This window comes from Cyprinus carpio, chromosome B4, assembly GCF_018340385.1.
Source record: "Cyprinus carpio isolate SPL01 chromosome B4, ASM1834038v1, whole genome shotgun sequence".
In the NCBI taxonomy this organism is placed as follows: Eukaryota; Metazoa; Chordata; class Actinopteri; order Cypriniformes; family Cyprinidae; genus Cyprinus; species Cyprinus carpio.
The window spans coordinates 4,113,492-4,134,370 of record NC_056600.1 but is presented as its reverse complement, the minus strand read 5'-3'; the positions used below and the strand labels follow the sequence as shown (position 1 = coordinate 4,134,370).

The 20,879-nt window shown below is 32.8% G+C and overlaps 2 protein-coding genes across 4 annotated transcripts in view; one reads left to right on the top strand and one right to left on the bottom strand.

Moving 5' to 3' along the window:
• LOC109072256 (receptor-type tyrosine-protein phosphatase zeta-like) overlaps positions 1-17,973 on the top strand; it is a 44,306-nt gene extending 26,333 nt beyond the window's left edge. Inside the window, 26 exon segments of the mRNA XM_042721656.1 lie at positions 2,070-2,111; positions 2,113-2,181; positions 2,184-2,232; positions 3,634-3,823; positions 3,987-4,108; positions 5,057-5,109; positions 5,211-5,697; positions 7,405-7,863; positions 9,040-9,184; positions 9,520-9,611; positions 9,857-9,942; positions 10,265-10,285; positions 10,463-10,559; positions 10,656-10,738; positions 11,035-11,169; positions 11,525-11,659; positions 12,166-12,314; positions 13,180-13,315; positions 13,411-13,557; positions 13,638-13,731; positions 14,716-14,789; positions 14,868-14,996; positions 15,081-15,230; positions 16,218-16,360; positions 16,434-16,569; positions 17,028-17,973. Coding sequence (XP_042577590.1) covers positions 2,070-2,111; positions 2,113-2,181; positions 2,184-2,232; positions 3,634-3,823; positions 3,987-4,108; positions 5,057-5,109; positions 5,211-5,697; positions 7,405-7,863; positions 9,040-9,184; positions 9,520-9,611; positions 9,857-9,942; positions 10,265-10,285; positions 10,463-10,559; positions 10,656-10,738; positions 11,035-11,169; positions 11,525-11,659; positions 12,166-12,314; positions 13,180-13,315; positions 13,411-13,557; positions 13,638-13,731; positions 14,716-14,789; positions 14,868-14,996; positions 15,081-15,230; positions 16,218-16,360; positions 16,434-16,569; positions 17,028-17,162 — 3,558 coding nt within the window. The 3' untranslated portion in view covers positions 17,163-17,973.
• Positions 17,974-19,045: 1,072 nt separating this feature from the next.
• On the bottom strand, positions 19,046-20,402 carry LOC109077242 (NADH dehydrogenase [ubiquinone] 1 alpha subcomplex subunit 5-like). 3 transcript variants are annotated; one of them, XM_019092846.2, is made up of 5 exons: positions 20,310-20,402; positions 19,751-19,795; positions 19,490-19,606; positions 19,300-19,365; positions 19,046-19,213 (listed from the first exon to the last, which is right to left on the bottom strand). In XM_019092846.2, exons 1-5 carry the CDS (start codon positions 20,328-20,330, stop codon positions 19,112-19,114), a joined length of 351 nt encoding a protein of 116 aa, XP_018948391.1. In that variant the 5' UTR covers positions 20,331-20,402; the 3' UTR covers positions 19,046-19,111. The 3 variants fall into 3 exon arrangements, with proteins under 3 accessions (XP_018948391.1, XP_042577588.1, XP_042577589.1); XM_042721654.1 differs by lacking the exon at positions 20,310-20,402 and adding an exon at positions 20,179-20,220; XM_042721655.1 differs by lacking the exon at positions 20,310-20,402 and adding an exon at positions 20,123-20,219.
• Between the last annotated feature and the right edge of the window lie 477 nt (positions 20,403-20,879).

Below are 20,879 nucleotides of genomic sequence, written 5' to 3'. Positions count from 1 at the left end.
AAATTTTGCTTGGTGTGTAGCATGGTGAGTTCATCCGCATTAACTCTTTCAGCCCCGCGTCCACACACTGCTCCAGCCAAGGCCTGAGCGATCGGTGTGCGGAGCAGCGAGCCCTAGACGCACTGAGATTGTCTAGCGTGACAAAAACCCTGTTGTCCTCTCTCACCCGGTCCGTTAGCGAACCTTTAGAAGAGAGAGAGACCGGACTCGGTCTAGGAGTGCGAGCAGATGCCCACACGCGCAGAATTCGACAGGGGGGTTTATACGTCGCGCATGGCGGATCGTGTTGCTATTTTTATATTTGGCCCCTGTGGCCCTGATCCTCTTTAAGCACCGACTGTTTCGTAGATCATGAAACGGTCGTTGAGGCTTAAACGTAAAAGGCTGATGACATTTTCATGCTGCTAAAGTAAAGCTGATGAAATTTCAGCGCTAGTTCACTGTGTCGTATGATCTCATTACTGACCCGCAACTGCATAAATTTAATTTTTCTTGTTTTCAATTTAAATGCAATCAGTATAAACAAAATATAAATAAATGAACTTGTTAGTAATGCTTCATTCTGCAAGCAAAATCTGATACTTGCTGTTTTATTTTTGTGTAATGATATTTGTTGTATAAAGCTCTTCCTGCACAGTATAATGTCTTCTTGCACAAGAAAACCACTATGTATTGATTGATTAATTTGGCTGTACTAACTCACTAGTTACTGTAGCCAAACTAAACTAACTAGTGAGATTATGTTCAGTCAGCCAGTTATCATTCAAAATAAGTGTGCATTTGGTCATAATGATTAGCTAACTGTACATTATTTTCTTTTATATAATTAGTTTATTTATTTTCCAATATTTTATCTATGTATTATGTAAAATGTTTTTTATTTAATTTTATTTTTTTTAAATATTTAACAAAATGTAACTTTCTTTATATATTTGGTTTATAGATTATATTTTCAATGATCTTATATTTTATGAAAAATAAAAATGTATATATATTATTTGTTTAATATTATTTTAAAACTATTTTACAACTGTTTAATGAATTAATTTTTTTTGTCTCTTTTATATATTTTATGTTTCTTGATTACATTTTCATTGATCCTATTTATGTTTTATGAAAAAAAAAGTGTAGTTTTTATACATATTTAATGTATGGAATAATTGACGACGGGCCGTTGAATTATTAGAAAAATAATGCACACCCGAGGTGGTGGTTACACGATGATTTATTTAAAGGGATTCGTCAGGTTTTTCTACTTACTGTAAATCGCTATTGGGAGTAGGACTATTTCTTCCGCATCTCATCCAGTGCCTCTTTTGCTAGTACCAAAATGTCGTTTTAAACTGGTAACGGAGGCTTGAAACATTGATAGCATTCTAATGCAGTTATTAATGAAGTTATTAGAGAGCGAGAGCGACAGAGGCACAGAGAGAGAGAGATTGTGTGAAATTAGGCTAACGTTGACGTACCTCTGTGCTTCTCTAAACACTCTTCTGCTGCAGCGCTCTAACAGCGCGTGTTATGGACAGTTACATCGCTAGTGAGAAATGTCATGTGTAGCCTTTAAGTTACACTGTACTACACTGTATAGGCTAACTGATAAAATCATCAGGGGATAGCTGAAAAAACGTTTTTGTTCAAACTGCGTGACCGTTATTATACTATATGTGAAGTGATATGGAACTGTAATGCGGTCCAGAGAGCTGTCGGGAACTACGGTTCGCCGTGGCGTTTCCAGAAGAAAATAATTGCACACCTCAGAACTTTCGTCAACCAATCAGATTCAAGCATTCAACAGCCCCGTAGTATAAACTATTTTAAAATATAGTGTTTTTACAATTAACAGTGGTCCTATTGTTGTATGAAAAAATAAAAGTTTATGTAGTTTATTTTTATTCATTATTTAAAAATATTTTATGAAATGTCACTATACTATAATAACTATTTTTTTTCTATATTCTTAATTATTTATTTAAGTTTCTATTATTGTAATGAAATTGAAAGCAAAGTCTGTGCAGGATCGTCTCATGGTCATCTCCTGATTCCCGTGTTTTGTTGTGTGTTTGTAGCTGGAGGTGTTCTGTGAGGTGATGACCATACAGCAGGCGGAAAGCAAAGTTCATGCTGACCGACTACCTGCGAAAACAACTACAGAGAGCACACCAGCAGCAGTTTCATGGGACAAAGTGATCGCGTCCTACACACGGCACAGAGAGAAGTTTCCTGCACCCTGTATGCAAACCACACACACACACACACACACACACACACACACACACACACATAGAGTATAAAATAATGATCAGAGAGGAGCGAGAGGTCAAACCTCCTCCTCTGACCGTGGACACACATGCGTTGCGCTTTTTAAAACCCTGCAGCGAGTGTGTGTTGCTAGGTAACCCTACTTTGGCACTTTTCGAGGAATTTTAAAATGGAAAAAATTTTGTTTCAATATATGTTTTGATTGGGGATCGATTGAGAAGCAGTTTTGTAAGTTATTGCTATTCGACTCAAGTTACAGCTCCTTATTAGAACAAACTGTTCTGCAATAACATGATATTCTCTCAGGCTCTCCATCTGCATATTCACAATATAAAACACCGTCTAGTATCTTATTGCTTAATTTTGCTTCTCCTCCCAAGAAATTAAGCTAAGAAATACTTTTACTTAGTAGTTTACTTTTACTTAAAATTACTTAATTTATTAAATAAAATTTTACTTTTTAAGATTTTTTTTTATCTTCTTTATATATCTTATGTTTATTGATTATTTTTTCAGTGATCCTATTTATGTTTTATGAAAAAAAAAAAGTATATTAAAAAAAAAAATATAGTTTTAAATGTAAATATTTTTAATATATTTATCTAATATATCCTTTAATATATATATACTATATCTATAAATGTATATTATAATATATGTCCTAATATAATATATTTATTTGATATTTAATAAATATTTATAATTTTTTGTCATACAAATTGTTACTAATTAACTATTTTTATTAGTTTCTTATAATTTTGTTACATTTAGGAAAACTTCAAAATAATTTAAATGTTACGAATTTTTTTATATTTTCTTATAAATTTGTTCTATTATTTTTATTATTGTTAATAAAATATTTATTATAAGGATTTTATATTTTTATTTATTATTATTTTAAAAAATATTTTATCAAAGATTTGTAAAAATACTTTTTAATTGTATTTTTATTGATTTATCTTCAAATTATATATTTTCCTATTGTACCGTTTTTTTTAATTTTATTGTTTTTCCATAGGGAAAATATACCAAAATGTTCATTATACTTGTAGAGAAAATTACTAGGATTGTTTTATTTAAATTATAGAAAATGTTTAGATATAGAATAATCGATTATATTTTTACCAACGCAAAATGCAATTTTCCCTATACCAGCTTTATGGAGTTTATGCGAAGTATTGTAGTTTATTTTTTTTACCTTATTCCGCTTTCCCCCTTCTCCCAATGATTATTTGATGGTTTCATACCAAACGGTTTTATGTTTAGAATTATAACATTATTAATGTGATTTAACGGATTAGAATTAATTATTAATGTCTGTACACACTTCTCTGTGTACACAACTCAGTTTGGATCTCTTGCTGTGTTCAGTGTGCAGCTCTGAGCCGCAGAACGTGCAGGCGGACTCTCAGAACTACACAGGTATGGTGGTGATGTGGGAAAGGCCGCGGGCCGTCTATGACACCACCATTGAGCGCTACTCTGTCACCTACCAGAGACTGCAGGGCAGAGACCCACCAAAACAGCAGTATCTCACAGACGGAGACCAGGATGTGGTGAGCACTTAGACTTCAGCCATGATTAATATAACTGTGATGAGTGAAGCACTGTAGGGACATCTCACTCAGCGCTGTAAAATGATCGCTGATAGTTCAAGGTCACACTGGTCCTGATGGTTAGAAACAGGTGTTATGGTGTTATTTTTTTTTTTTTTTCTTGTTTTTCATTGTGGATATTCTGCTGGCGAACAGTAGCTATGTTGTCCAGGTGGTGGCGCTCTGCACCAATGGCTTGACGGGAAAAATGAGTGACCAGGTTATTGTGGACATGCCTCTCGAAGACCCTGGTAATCTCACAAAAATATCATAAATGTCTGGTTCATATTTTACACCAAAATCAAAATATATTTTAGGACAATTAAGAATGTTTAAGAAAGGATTTTGACAATTATTTTCAGTTAGGTGCATGTACAATAACATGAATGACAAAAAAAAAAAATACTTTCTATATTAATAATCTTGCATTATTTCCATAGTGAAAAATATTAAGTATTATTATTTTTTTAATTGTAATATGTTAGAATTGTACTCTACAAATGTACCTTCAATAAGCATTCAATAATAATAATAAATAAACAATTTATTGATATTATTAATAAGTATTATATAAGTATTTGTCATGGTAGTATTTGTTTACAGAATTTATGAATTAAATATAATAATAATAATAATAATAATAATAATAATAATAATAATAATCATAATTATTATTATTATTATTGTCATTATTATTATTATTATATAAGTATTCATCATGGTAGCATTTGTTTACAGTTTATTTATTAATTGTGTAATAATAATAATAATTTTTATTATTATTATTATTATTATTATTATAATACATGTATTCATCATGGTAGTATTTGTTTACAGAATTTATTTATTAATTATAAAAAAATCATCTGGTTACAATAAATATACTACTAATTATGACAACTATTATTATATTATTATTATTATTATTGCATTTGGTATTTTTTTTGGGGTGGGGGGGGGCTTCTTAATTGTCATGAAAATTGTATTAATTTTTGTAAAAAAAAAAAATATTATGCAAAATATTCAAATATCAAAATTTCTTTTTTGGGGGTAAAATATGACACTGATTTTTTTGTGTTATTATTCACCCTTTTGTATAGCATGAATATTAATTTATTATATAAATTATTTATATATTTATTTTTTTATTTTTTTATATTTATTTTAGTGATTTTTTGTTTTTTTTTTTGGTATTTGAGTTTGTTAGCTTTGTCGATTTGGCGATTTAACGGAATCCGAGGAATATAATGAGGTGAGATTTTTATAATCTACCTTCAGAAACAAAATCATAAATTACTGAATCATAAGCATCATGATTTTTCATGAAAAAAACACGACATGTTTTGTTTTCAGGAAACATCTCCACCTGCTTCCAAATCTCCGCCCGGCCAAAACCTCATCCGTGATTCCGGGAGTTCCATCTCCATCACCACGGCAACGGACCAACCAGGCTTCCTGTTCCCCGTGCTCAGAACAACCGCCATTACAGTCCGCCGGAAAATGACAGAGGAGTCTTCACTATCATGGTCACCTGACCAAAACAAGAGCAGAAACGAGACCAGACGGCCACTGAACAGACTCCTTCCAGAGGACGGCGGCCAGCTTCCTCACAGCAACATGCTGGTCACAGACGTCTACTACGAGGACAGCACCACAAAAACCACACCAGCTCAGGATCAGGACCAAGAAACCTCAACAATGACGGCCCAAACTTCAAGCAGCACCTCTGAACCTGTATTAAATGCAACCGCAGCAGCTAATGCTAGCACTGCCAGCACTGGATCGGCCTTCACAGCATCTATGAAGATCATTTCTCAGACCACTCAGCCCCTGTTTAATGGTAAGACTGGCTTTTTTGGGGTGTTTGCTCAATCAGAACCTTGCTAAATGCTAACTTGCTTGCAGGGAAATGATATGAAATGACTAGCAGTAGTACTTGGGTAGTTTAGTGATTAGAAGTGATTATCTGAAGAACTGCTTCATTAACATCACCCTTGTGAAAAAGAAGTACACTTTAGAATACTGAAGTGTTTGAGTGCTTATTACAGAAATAATCTATACATAAGTGTGAACTGAATGTATTGCATGTTAAATGCAGTTGTTGTTTTTTTTAATTTAAATGTTATTAGAGTGCCTTTGACAAGTTTAAGTATTGCCGAATATAATGTCAAGCATTTATGTTAAACTAAATATGTTTATAAATATGTTTTAAAATGTTTAATGTCAATGAAATGTGCAGGTCTTTTATTAAAATATATTTTGCACATTTGTAATGATAAAAATGCAATTTAGTAAAATGAAAATATTTTAACTTTAAACAATACTAAATAGCACACTACAGTTAAAATTATAATCAAATACCTTACATGTGCTTTAGTATGTTAGTTAATTGCATCAAAATAAGTGTACTAGTTAAAGCATGACAAAAGATTATCAAAATATAATGATTTAAAATATACTTAAAAGTAAAACTTTTTAAAAGCACTTAAGTGTGTTAAGAAACAGTCATGAAAGTGTACTTAATTTAAATGCACTTAAATGGCCTTTTATTTAACTAAAATTATATAAAGTGCAAGTACAAGTTCTTTATAAGATTCGAAGTATGCTATGACAGATGCAACTAAGTGCACTTCTTTTTCACAAAGGAAAACCAGAAATGCATTAATTTTGATATCATTTAGCATCACCAGTATTACAATAGTTCACTTTTGATCTACAAACCAATGATACCATGGGTAGGGAAATTATTTAGCAAAAAGTCACTTTTTTTATGGTGGAATTTAACTACTAAAGCAGCTCAACATGTATGTTGAATAATCACCTGCAAGCAAATGCAATCTCATATAAGTTACAAAAACGTACAGGTTTAAACTGTCTTTCCGAATCTGCAACTCCTGGTTGTGAATCACTGTTTTAAAGGGACAGTTCACCCAAAAACGAAACTTCTGTCATCATTTACTCACCCTCAAGTTGATCCAAAGAACACAAAAGATCATTTGAAGAATGTTGGCATCCAAATGGTGGACGGTAGCCATTGACTTCCATAGTATGCAGAAAAATACTATGGAAGTCAATGGCTACCGTCAAACATTTGGTTACCCACATTCTTGAAAATATCTTATTTTGTGTTCAGCATAAGAAAGAAACCCACATAGGTTATGCAGGTCATGCATGAACTATCCCTTTAAACTTTCAGAAACGCTCAAGGTGATGGTGGTGCAATTGTTACTGTATTTATGGAATAAAAACTTAATTGCCGTCTTGTGCCACAAATCCTCAAGATTTTAATGCACCTGCTGGACTCTCTCTTCTCGGCTGGTTTGCTCACTCTTCAGATGTTGAAAGCGGTGGTGGTTCTTCTCTTGCTCCTGTGCTTCTTTATCTTGCGCATGGTGATGGTGCCCACTTGGTGGTGGCTATAGGTATTGCAAGATAAATGTAGATTAATTTGACTGGATTTGATACTTCCAAGCGCTTCTTTTCTCCGCCATAAATGGCTCTTCAGCAGAGATTTGAAGTCTTAACTCTCCAGACGTGTTTGTTACAGCCACATCGTTCAATAATCAAAGCGTAGCGATGGTTCACGAAGCCTCAAATCTCTATGAATCCTCAACCACTCTTTTGGAGGAGGGCTCTTCTCAGCTTCCTTCTTCAGAAGAGTTCAGCGGATCGGGGTCCACGATCTTCCTGGAGGAGCTTGACCGGGAATGGGAGCTCCACCAAACCCGGTCGGCTCTCAAAGACTCCCATCTGAGCTTCAGCGGTGGATCTGAAGATGGGAGATGAGAGGGAGTGTGGTATTGTTTTTTATTTTATAGTTTGAGAGAGGGAGAGAGGAACGGAGAGCCAGAGAACCGGGTGTTTCTGTCATGGGTGACCTGGTCAGCTGAGTCTGACTCTGGCTCTGGTCAAGGAGGGTCAGTGAGCTCTCAGAGCGATTATATTCCCATTCAGCTCGTAATTCCTCAACTCACTATCCGAGAGTCAGAGGAAGACCAGAACGCAGGTAAAACTCGCACGTGATGTCAAAACAGCATTTGGAGAGTGGAAAACATGACTTCTTGTGTAATTCTTGGTAATTTCACTGGGATTTGATTCACAAAAATGGTAATAACACTGCAAAAAAGTATTTTCTTAGTAATTTTGAACTCTCTAAACATTCTTAAAATCAAAATTAATTTATTTGATAAGCAAAATGTGTCTTGTTTTAAGGTTGTAAGTTGTTTTATATATATATATATATATATAGATATATATATATATATATATATATATATATATATATATATATATATATATATATATATATATATATATATCTTCTTTATAAAAAATTAAATGAGATTAAGTCAGGGTTGTTATTATTAACCAAAACTAACTTTAACTTAAATAATGAAAATATTAACTGAAATAAAATATAAATATTCTTAGTTTAACTTGATGTATTAAATATCAATCAATCATTCAATCAACCAATCAATAAATAAATAAAATTAAAATGACATAAAAATTAATAGAATCTATATATAGGCATTTTAAAAAACAAATAAAAATTTAAAATTAAAAAATAATTTAAAACATAAAAAAATAGTATCTCATTGGTACTAAAATAACACTGGTTTATACTTAAACTTTATAAATATACTTATAATAATAATAATAATAATAATAATAATAATAATAATGGTGTGTGTGTGTGTGTGTGTGTATATGTATATATATATATATAATTATATATATATATATATATATATATATATATATATATATATATATATATATATATATATATATATATATATTCCAACTTAATTCATAGGAAGACAAATTTTTTTTTTTTTACTTTTCATGTTTTGTTAATTGTTATTCAAGTATAAACTTAATTTTGATGTTTTTTTTTCAGAAAACAATACTTTATCTGTTATGTCATTTTGCTTCTCAAGTAAATATGCTTTGGTTTAAGAATATTTTGATATTTTACTGAAAAACAAGACAAAAATTCAGTGTCACATTAAATGCTTTTACGCCTCTTGATGAGCTATATAGCAGATGGACTCTTTGTATTCTTGTAGCTCCTTGAATGTGCCGAATATTGTATAATGTAACGAATAATGTGTTTATTAATGAGATCATTGATTAATAGATGGGTTAAGGACAGCTTTGCTCCTGTTTCCATCATCAGAGGCGAGTAACAGCAGTCCGGAGTCTCGTGTCGGGATGGTGGGAGGCACAGAGAAGGAGAAGAGGACGGTTGTTCCTCTGGCTGTGGTTTCCACACTCACTGTCCTGTGTCTGCTGGTGCTGGTGGGGATTCTCATCTACTGGAGGTATAAGATCTTCACACACATATGCCAGTATGTCAGTGTTTGCTTTCAGATTACATGTGCATGGACATGCTTTCCCGAGTTTTCAGGAGAACATGTACAGGTCACATTTAACCCAAAATCAAAAGAAAAAAAATTATGTCAAGAAATGTTTTGGAGCATTTTATAACAATCAGGCAAATTCCCCACAATTTTCACTGCTGTATTATGTGTGTATGCTTTTTACTTGTGAGTTGTTGTTTTTTTTTTGGTCCCTTTATTTGGATTAAAATATATGCTTTTTACATTATGAGAGTAAAAAATGTGAGAGAATTTAATGTTCCATCTTTATCTTACAGAAGGTGCTTTCAAACAGCACAGTTTTATGTAGAGGACAACATTTCAGGCCGAGCCATATCAGCCCCATCAACACCTCTTCTTCTGCCTACCGGTAACAAAAGCTACTCAGATCAAAATAATATATTTTATTAGATTAATGAATTCATTCATTCATTCATTTCATTCATTTCATTCATTTCATTCATTTCATTCATTCATTTCATGCCTTGTCATTTATTTATTGTTATTTCCATACTGTGTCACTTATTTATTTATTTATTTATTTATTTAATGCCTTATTAACTATTTATTATTTATGTTTCTTAATCTTTTTTTTTTTTCTCAATTTTTCAGCAGAGGACAATGAAGCTCTCCCCGTAAAGGAATTTGTAAAACACGTTGCTGATCTTCACATGAATCACACATTCTCCAAAGAATTTGAGGTACTTATGATGATTTTTATCACTTCTTACTCAGTTTTTTTTTTTTACATTTCTTGATACTTAAACTTAAACATTGCACCTTATTATGCAAAATAAACATATCAAATAGTGCATTAACATCATAAATTCATGAATATGAGTGCAACGGGGCAGCATGTAAAGGGTGATGTACAGGCGTCTGCATGGACACCCACACAGAGTCTAAACCCGTGTGTAGCATGAACACACATGCAAACGTGCCTCATGTACCTGCACTGGCACCTCTCTGTTTGTCCCGGACTTTCATTGTGCTTTTCTGCATTCTCACCCCCTCCCTTATTAGATCTTGAAAGAGTCTTACGAGGTAAGACACATCTCCCTTTGTTTCAGTGTTTCTTGTTCTTTTGCATTGTTGTTATTCTTCTGTTCAGTGTATTGAGGTGCATGGTTAGTATGCATGAAAAAGTGTAATAGTTTGGTAATGGTGTGTTTTGATTTGAGTTATGATTTTGTCAGTGACAGGATGAAACATTTCTTCTAGGAGATTCAGGGCTGTACCGTGGACATTGGCATCACTACAGACAGCTCCAACCATCCAGACAATAAGAGCAAGAACAGATACATTAACATCCTGGCCTGTATGAGATGTTATATCACTCATCCATAACAATATGAGAGGTGTATATGCATTTATAAATAAAAAACATGACTAATAAGATTTTTTGTACTCTCAGATGATCACAGTCGAGTTAAACTCTCGCAAAACTCTGACAAAGAGGGAAAGACAGGGGACTACATTAATGCCAATTATGTGGATGTAAGTGTAAATTTTACACTACATTTTAAATGTTGTAATGTTAAAACATATTTGTTTTTGCAACGTCTGATGGCCAGTATACTGTATATATACCACCATTCAAAAGTTTGAGGTCAGTAAGTTTTTTTTATGTTTTTTAAGCATCTTCTGCTCAGCAAAGTATATTATGTAAAATATTAATACAATTAGATGGAAAAGTGGACACAATTATCAGCCGATGCAGTTTGCTTTATTAATTGTTCTGTCATTAGTGTTGGTAGAAATGATCATGGTCTGATTATAATGATTATCTTTAGGGCTACAATCAGTCGAAAGCATATATAGCCGCCCAGGGTCCGCTGAAGGGCAGTCTGGAAGACTTCTGGAGGATGATATGGGAGCAGAACGTGGGTGTGATTGTCATGATCACTAACCTGGTGGAGAAGGGCCGAGTAATGCTTTTATCATTATTAGATTAGATCATTTGGTTACACTCTTAAGAATAAACGTTTCAAAAGGGGGTTTTCAAAGCAATGTGACTGAAGAACCATTTTTGGTTTCCCAAAGAAACCTTTCAGTGAACAGTTCTCAAAAGAACCATTTTTTTCATAGTGTAAAGAACATTTTTCTTGTATATTTATAGTTAGAATGGTTTTTTTTTCTTTGTTTGTGGAACATTTTTTGACTTTAAAGAACCCTTATTTTTAAGAGTGTAATGAAATGCATGCAAAATTTGATATAAAACAACAAAAAAGTGGTCAGATGAGATTCCTGATTATATGCACATGGTGTGTGTGTGTCAATCAGAGAAAATGTGATCAGTATTGGCCTTTGGAGAATCAGGAGGACTATGGATGCTTCCTAGTCACGCTGAAGAGCACCAAAACCCTTGCCTACTACACGCAGAGGACATTCACCTTGAGGAACGTTAACGTCAAGAAGGTCAGTAACTAGGCTTATGCCACAAACTCTTGAGAATATTCCCAGCTAATGAAGAACATTCTCAGAAGGTTCTGGCAAGTTATGAACAAATGTTCTTCTAGTATTATTAATAGTATTATTAATTAATAATAGTTATCTGCTCTTTACTTGTATTCCAAAAACATTAGCACAAAAAAAATTATTTATACATAGTTTATATAATGTGTTTATTTCTGTTTATTTAGTTGAATGTTCATCTAAGTTTTTTTTTAAAGTTTCTACTTGTTGCAGAATGTTCAGAGAATATTCAAAAGTAACGTTATAAAATGGAATGTTCCTTTAATGTTGCTAAGCAAAACAAAGTTTTTAAAACATTTTAAAAACTGGACATTTTAAATGTTCAGAGAACATTCAGAAATAATGTTTTAATGACTTAATGGAAATGTTAGAAAAATGTTCTTTAGAACATATTTTTTCTTAGTTGGGCTGTCTGTTTTCAACACTTTCACTGTCTTTTCCCCCGTCAGGGTTCACAGAAGGGCCGCAGTCAGGAGAGGACGGTGCTTCACTTCCATTACACTCAGTGGCCTGACATGGGCGTCCCAGAATACACTCTGCCCCTGGGCTCCTCGCAGGCCAGGACGAATGATATGGGGCCTGTGGTGGTGCACTGCAGGTAGACATCAGTATTAAGTTATAAAGCATAAAGTAATTATGGTGAAGTCATTATGGTCATCCGTTTGACTGTTTGGAAGAGAACATTTTCTTCTGTCATACTGACTTCTGTCAATAATTAGTTTCATAACTGATGAACATTGACACTGTTGAAGCTTGTTTCTAAGTAAGAATTGCGAGATGTAAACTCAGAATTCCAAGAAAAATTTACACTCAGAATTCCGAGAAAAAAGTAAGAATTGCAATATGTAAACTCAGAATTTCAAGAAAAAAGTAAGAATTGTGTGATGGAAACTCAGAATTCCGAGAAAAAAAGTATGAACTGTGAGATGGAAGCTCAGAATTCCACGAATAATGTAAACTCAGAATTCCAAGAAAAAAAACAGTAATAATTGCGAGATGTAAACTCAGAATTCCAATAAAAAAGTAAGAATTGTGGGATGGAAGCTTAGAATTCCAAGAATAATGTAAACTCAGAATTCCAAGAAAACAGAAAGAATTGCGATATGTAAACTCAGAATTCCGAGAAAAAAGTATGAATTACGTGATGGAAGCTCAGAATTTCAAGAAAAACAGTAATAATTGCGAGATGGAAACTCAGAATTCCAAGAAAAATGTACACTCAGAATTCTGAGAAAAAAATTAAGAATTGTAGGACAGAAACTCAGAATTCTGAGAAAAAGGTAAGATTTGCAAGATGTAAATTTTTGTTATTTAACTCATTTTAATCAACGGTGAATCAATCTGAGTTGAATAAGGACACCATTCATCTTTTAGAGCTGTTTTACTGCTGAAATAGTATTAAATACATATAAATAAAGGTCACTTGACTTGAATTGAGGTAAGAATGAATGTGTGATTTTCAGTGCCGGTGTGGGAAGGACAGGAACCTACATTGTGATCGACAGCATGCTGAAGCAGATAAAGGAGGAAAGTACAGTGAACATCATGGGATTCCTCAAACACATTCGGACCCAGAGGAACTATCTGGTGCAGACTGAGGTTTGCCAACATAAATTATTTCAAAACATACCTTAGGGTGTCACGTCACACGCAACATGAAACATGAAACATCCATCATATCTGTGTGCGAGCAGGAGCAGTACGTCTTCATCCATGATGCTCTAGTGGAGGCCATCAGAAGTAAAGAGACTCTGGTCTCATCCAGTCACATTCACACATATGTGTCTGATCTCCTCACACCAGGACCTACAGGAAAGACCCGCCTGGAGAAACAGTTTAAGGTGAGACCTTTATTTTTGTAATTCCACCTTAATCATTATTACACTGAGCAATTCACTGATCTCTCCTTTTGTTCCTGTAGCTGGTCAGTCAGAGCTGTGCGAAACAGAGCGATTACACAGTGGCTTTGAAGGAGTGCAACGCATCTAAAAACAGGACGTCTTGTCTTATGCCTGGTGAGTGTGCAATATAAATTGTATAATATTGATTTATCATAAATATATCATATAATATCTATTTGTATATAACTATATGGTATACAAAGAGAAATGGTAACCTTTTGCTTTGGATAAAAGCATCCGCCAAAAGCATAAAAACATAAAATGTAAATGTAAAATGTACCCTTTTTTATCCATAATTTTAAATATTAAAAATAAATAATTTATTGTAAATATTTCTATTATTTATTAATTTATCATGTATTTATATACATATATAAATATATACTTTATATAATTATATTATTTTTATTTATTTAAAATTGAATTGATTGATGTTTTTTTTTATTCATTATAAATATTGATATTATTCATTAATATCATAATTATTTATAAAAATGAAAGGGCAACCTGTTTGTTTATTTATAATTGATTGGTTTATTTATTTATTTATTAAAAATATTCTTTATTATAAATATATACAGTAATAATATTTTATATAATATTATACATTTATATAGTATTACAGTAATACATAAATACATTAATATAATATCAAAAGGTAGCCTGCTTTTTCCAATAATTAATGCATTTATTTGTATGTAAATGTCTTTTTTATTTACTTATGTATGTATGTATTTATTTCATATAGATATATATAAATACTCAGTATTATTTATATTATTTATTAATACATCACATTTATTTATATACATACATAAATATATAAAAAGAGAAAGAGTGACTGTTTTAAAATAATTATATTCAGTTATATTCAAATGTTTATAAATATTCAGTACTATATTTATTATATCTATTTGTATGATTCATTTTAAATATCATATTTATGCATACACATACATAAATACAATATATAATATGTTTTCCTGGTTCCTTCCAAAAATTATAATCAGATTATGATCAGAATATATTCAGGATCTTTAGTTTTGTGAACTGTAATGGCTGATCTTCATCCTCACTTGTGCTGCATCTGTGCTTCAGTGGAGAGGTCAAGGGTCAGTCTGTCTGCAGGACCTGGAGAATCATCAGACTACATCAATGCATCTTATTTAATGGTAAGACACTTGTTCTCATGCTCCTGTTTAGGTTCTTAGGTAATATGGTGTGATTTAACGAGTCTGTGCTTTTTACAGGGGTACCATCAGAGCCAGGAGTTCATCGTTACCCAGAATCCTCTGCCAAACACAACACAGGACTTCTGGAGGATGATCTGGGATCACAACGCGCAGATCATAGTATCTCTGCCAGATACACAGAGCGCAGTGAGTCTCACACACACACACACATTTACACTTCTGCACACATCCGTATGTAATAACTGTGGCCTGTCATTCTGACCGTCACAGAGCAGAGAAGGAGAGTGTGTGTACTGGCCCACTAAAGATCAGCCAATCAGCTGCGAGACCTTCACTGTGACCTTCAGAGGTGAGGACAAACTGTGCCTGTCCAATGAGGAGTCACTCGTGGTACAGGACTTCATTTTGGAGGCCCTGAAGGTGAATAAAACTTATTTCATATATGAAGCCAAAACTCAGAATCTGCAGCTGCTCAGGGTAAATCTCACAAAACCTGTCAATATATACATATAGCATAAAAATGAATTTATTGACATATTTTAGTGTCATTTCATTCTTTTTATTTTTTTATGATAATTAAACATATTTCACAACTCAATACAGGAAAATTAATAAATAAATAAATGGCAGTAGTTGTTGTGCTGCCTTTATTTTAAATAAAAGTATTTTAGTACAGTAGTTTTTACTATATTACAGCAATGAGAATCCAATGAAAAAAGAACTTAAGTAAAATGTATGGACATATAACAGTACAAATGACAATTTATAATATTCTTAAAGATTAATTTATAAAATTGTTTATAATTATTGTTTACAATATTTTTAATTTATAATATTATAAAAGTATATTTAAATCATAATATTGTTGTATAATGTAATTTAATATGTAAATGTAAAATAATCTGTAAAAATTTAGTAGTATTTGCACTGCCTTTATTTTAAATAGATTTTTTTTTTATTTACTGTAAATTTTTACTATATTACAATATTGAAATGCTAATGAGAATCACTTAAAAAAATTTAAGGAAAAACTTATGTAAAATGTCTGGACACATAACAACAATGACAGTTTATAAAATTGTAAAATATTAATTTATAATATTATAATTATTATTAAACTATTCTTTATAATATTAAATTATAATATTACAAACTAATAATAATTAGTATTATTAAAATATAATTGTGTAATAATATATAATGTAATTTAATATGTAAATTAAATGTAAAATAATCAAAAAAACTTAAGTGCACTAAGATTTTTAATGCAAAAGTATATATTTTTGTTGTTTTTTGTGACAGTATATATTTTCACATTTAACATTTCTGAAAGTTGTACTGGACAGTGCATTTCAAACTGAAGCATTTAAGTGTGTGAAGCAACAGAAACGTGACTGTATTTGACAGGACGACTATGTGCTGGAGGTACGGCAGTACCAGAGCCCTTGCTGGCCGAACCCTGACAGTCCCATCAGCAACTGCTTCGAGCTCATCAACATGATCAGAGAAGAGAGCTCGCGTCGAGAGGGACCCGCCATCATCCACGATGGGTAGAGTCTCATAGCATTTGTCCATCAGTGACTGCTGTAGAGGAGTGTGTCATTCCTCACCGTGTCTGTGCAGGTCTGGAGGGACGAGTGCTGCTTTACTCTGTTCACTGACCACACTGGTTAACCAGCTGGAGGAGGAGAACAGTGTGGACGTCTATCAGACCGCCAGAATGATCAACCTCATGAGACCGGGCATCTTTAATGATATCGTAAGTTGACTGAAGTATTAGTAAAGTCTGTTAATATATGAATTATAAAAAAGTGCATGGTTAAAGGAATAGTCCACTCACAAATGAAAATGTGCTTCAGATGTCCTCCCCTCAGGCCAAGATGTAGATGAGTTTGTTTCTTCATCAGATTTGGAGAAATGTAGCATTCCATCACTTGCTCACCAATGGATCCTCTGCAGTGAATGGGTGCCGTCAGAATGAGAGTCCAAACAGAAGATGGCTTTTTGGCTTCAGAAGATGTTTATTAATGGACTGGAGTGGTGTGGATTATTGTGATGTTTTTATCAGCTGTTCGGACTCTTATTCTGACGGCACCCATTCACTGCAGAGCATCCATTGATGAACAAGTGCTACATTTCTCCAAACTCATCTACATCTTGGATGGCCTGAGGGTGAGTAAATGTTGGGTGAACTCTTCCTTTAACATCTTCCTGCAGGATCAGTATCAGTTTCTCTACAAAGCGATCCTGAGTTTGGTGAGCACCAAGGAGGACGAGAGAGCTCTTCACTACTCGGAAAACAACGGCACGGTTCCCGCCAACCCATCAGAAAGCCTGGAGTCTCTCATGTAGCTATACAGAGCACTGTCACACTTCACCCAAGGAAATGTACATTGAGTCAAGAGAAAGTCGTTTTTGAAGCCCTCCCAAAGTCTCTACATAGACTACGTGGGTACAGGATATACTGTCATTTGGTCTTTTATTGTGCCTTTTTGTTACTTTTTTGTTACCTTTGTACTTTCAAATGCTTTGATATAATATTATTGTTGTAACTAATGCCAAAATTTCTACTCTTTGGAAAAGCAGTGACTGCTGTATTGCTGGTGATGTCTTAGGTTTAGTTGGACATAACTGTTGAAGAAATATTTATAAGTAGCAGGGCAGATGATTTCATATGGTATCTATTTTGGGGGTAAAAAATCTTAGATATAAAAGCATTCTTGAAAGTAGCCTCATAGAACAGAAGAGAGAGGTGTGATTCTAATATATAAAACCATCGGCCACACCAACAGACCAAAATACATTTATATGACTAGCTCTTTTTTTTTTTTTACTATGTTTGTTATTGTAGTAATTGAATGTTTCATTTTTAATTGTAGAAACTCAAGATTTTTTTTTTATTAACTTAGTTGATATGTCGTAACAGACATTTTCATACAATTCTAATTTGTAATAATTAGAAGTCTTACTGCATCCTTCTAGATTTAAATCAGCAGTGAATCTCTGCACCGTTTCATGTATCTCAATATCTCCATATTTATCAACTTTTATTTAAATTGTCTAATCATTTAGGCCTTTTGTCAGGCATTAACACAGGATGTACTTGGATACAAGAAAGAAAGCACATTAAAAATAAACAAAACAGGATTTCACACGCACATCATTTCTTCTAGTGTTTGTCTTTTTTTAACAATTCTTACTTTCTTCCACTGAGGTTCTAAACTGCGTAACCACAAAATGTACGTGAGTGAATTGAAATACTTTTGCAAAAGTGTCACAGTATGACCATTGTTTTTATATTTTTTAAAAACTGTCAGTTCTTATAAAAGTGATATTGAGAGAGTACATACATGTCAAACCAAAAGCATAAAAATATAAAAACATGAGTGTTTTGATCTAATTACGTTTTAAGTTACGCCTTTTTATGAAACTGATCTAAAAATCGAATATTTTAGTTGAATTTTTAAAAGCGTGTCAAATTCTTGTTTGTTATACATTTAGATTTTCAAGATATTGAGAGACTACATGTAATAATTATTAACATTATTAATGGTAATCTAAGTCTGTAGGCAAATCAATTAACCAAAAGTAAATAAATGGAAAACATTAGTAATTTGCTCTAATTATGTTTCTCCCTTTTATGGTATTGATATGTTATTTACCTTAAATTTTACTATTTGAATGAGTTACATTTTTTAAAGTTTCCTAATCCTTGTGTAAGTATCACACATTCAGATTTCATGACCTTTCAAGTCCCCAGGCAAATTATATAGCACAAATTCATAAAAATGCAAAAACTAACACAGAATATTGTTAGTGTATTGTTATAATAACCTTTTCATTGCATTATTTGTTTATTATTCAGCTTAAAATGGATTGGCTTTTGATGTGTATTTTTGGTCATTTATAGACTTTGATAGACCTTGAGCTGAGCTACAACTCCACATCAAAATTTATTTTGCAATACACATTTCACTCTAAATTAGTTTACATGGCCCTCATCGAGGCACATTTCTTTCTTGCTGCCTGTTTAAGTCACTGGAAAAAAAAAACTAAAATAGTGATTGATTGTGTAATAGAGTTTGCATATATATCTCATACCTCACATGAGCTCAAAATATTTTATTACATGTATTAGAAATAATGAGATCATATTAGATACATCTAATATTATATCTAATATGATCTCATCATTTTTATGACAAAGAGCTGTAAAAAAAAAAAAAAAAAGAACCTTAAATGGACAATGTTTATTGATTTATTATTTAATATAAACATATATACATGAACATCATGAGACTTCAGATGGGCCATTTCCACTGGTTCGCTGGTGCGTCCTCTACCAGAGGCTCCCACGGTTTCCATTCCGTCATCTTCCTGGACAAAGCCAGCTCAGCCTCGGCCTGCAGGCACACCAGATGGACAGAGGTACAGAGTTGGATTCACTTTCTATAAACTTACTGTAAATGAGGATTTGAGATCATCTCACCTGGGAAATAACCTCCTCGATCTGTCCACAGTTGATTTTCTTTTCGAGCTTTTCTACGTCTGGCTCCTTTATAGCAAAAAAAGTGACATGCATGCAAATCAATACAAAAATCTCCTTTATCAGTTAAAGATAATGCTTCAATCTAAATCTCATTCTTTTACCATAGTAAAGTAGATTTTCAATGTCTTACAGATTTGACGTGGGTGAACCTCTCGGTGATCAGTTGCTCGGTGTATTTCCTGTAGGCAGCGTCCTGAGGCATAGTTTGTAGAGAGCCCAGGATCTTTGTGTACAAAATCCGAAGACGCTTCAGGAGAGAAAGCAACAAATCAATAGCTGGCACTGGCAATCACATATGCACATATCCTCTTAATTTTGCAAGAGAATAACAAAACAGACAGTACATGCATATAAAAATAAGAATGAATCTAAATCAAATAGAAACACTCACCTCATGTGGATTGTGGGAGACGGCAAGGCCAACCAAGCCTGTGGTCTAAAAATAAGAGATGCATTTTTCCATGCATGAACATTATTCTTTAATGAAATGGTCAAAACAACGCTCATTCGACATTTAACTATCAATACACAGCACGTGCATATTCATTTAAGCAATTCTGAAGTGACAATGTCACAATTACGCTATAAAGACATTAACGCATCACGCATAGTCGTATAAATCTCACTTTTAAGTGTCAAACGCACAACTTGATTTCCCATGCATGACATTTACAGCTCCAGAAAGACCACCAAACTAATCACTTGCATCATTATAAACCCTATTTTCTGTAGGATGGCGATGATTCAGGTTTCACTAACTTACACTTGTCATCAAGATCGACCAAAACAAAGCGCGACTCACGCATTAATATATCTTACATACAAACGCTGAGGACAACCGTACATAAAAGGCGGAGGTATTCAAACACCCCATTATTTAGATACAAGCTTCATTTACGGATGAATGGCAATAGTTTTTATGAATATATTTTTATGACCTCCGAACGTACCTTCTTGATCACACCAGCCATTTCTGCTAAGTACGCAACTTCCGTCGCCCGAGTGTGACGTCAGTGGCTCGCTCTCATCTTCATGTAGTTTATTAAATATTATTTGTCTAATTTGTTCTTTCTTTTAGCCAAAGTCTCTATATCGTCTTAGATTTATACATTAAATTATTGTTTTGATTATTTTTTCGTATATTCTTAAGAAAGCATTATTTTATTAACTACTACAAATAGGTTCTCCATTTAAACTTTAAATAACTTTTTTAGCCCTCTTAAAATTAAATTCGTCTGGCTAAACAATAATAATAATTATAATAACAACAATAATAATAGTGTAAGTTTCAGAATACTGAATAATCAGAATACTGTACAAATTGAATATCAAAACAACACTATTGTACTTTGTTTCTTAAAAGTACGTTTAACTGTGTTTGTGTTTAGTCTCTCTAACTTTATCACATTACTTTATTCACTGCCATCATATAGACGTCTCTTAAAATTTACTTTATCACATTACTTTATTCACTGCCATTATATAGAGCAGGTGATGCTCCGTCTTGTGGTTAACAAGTG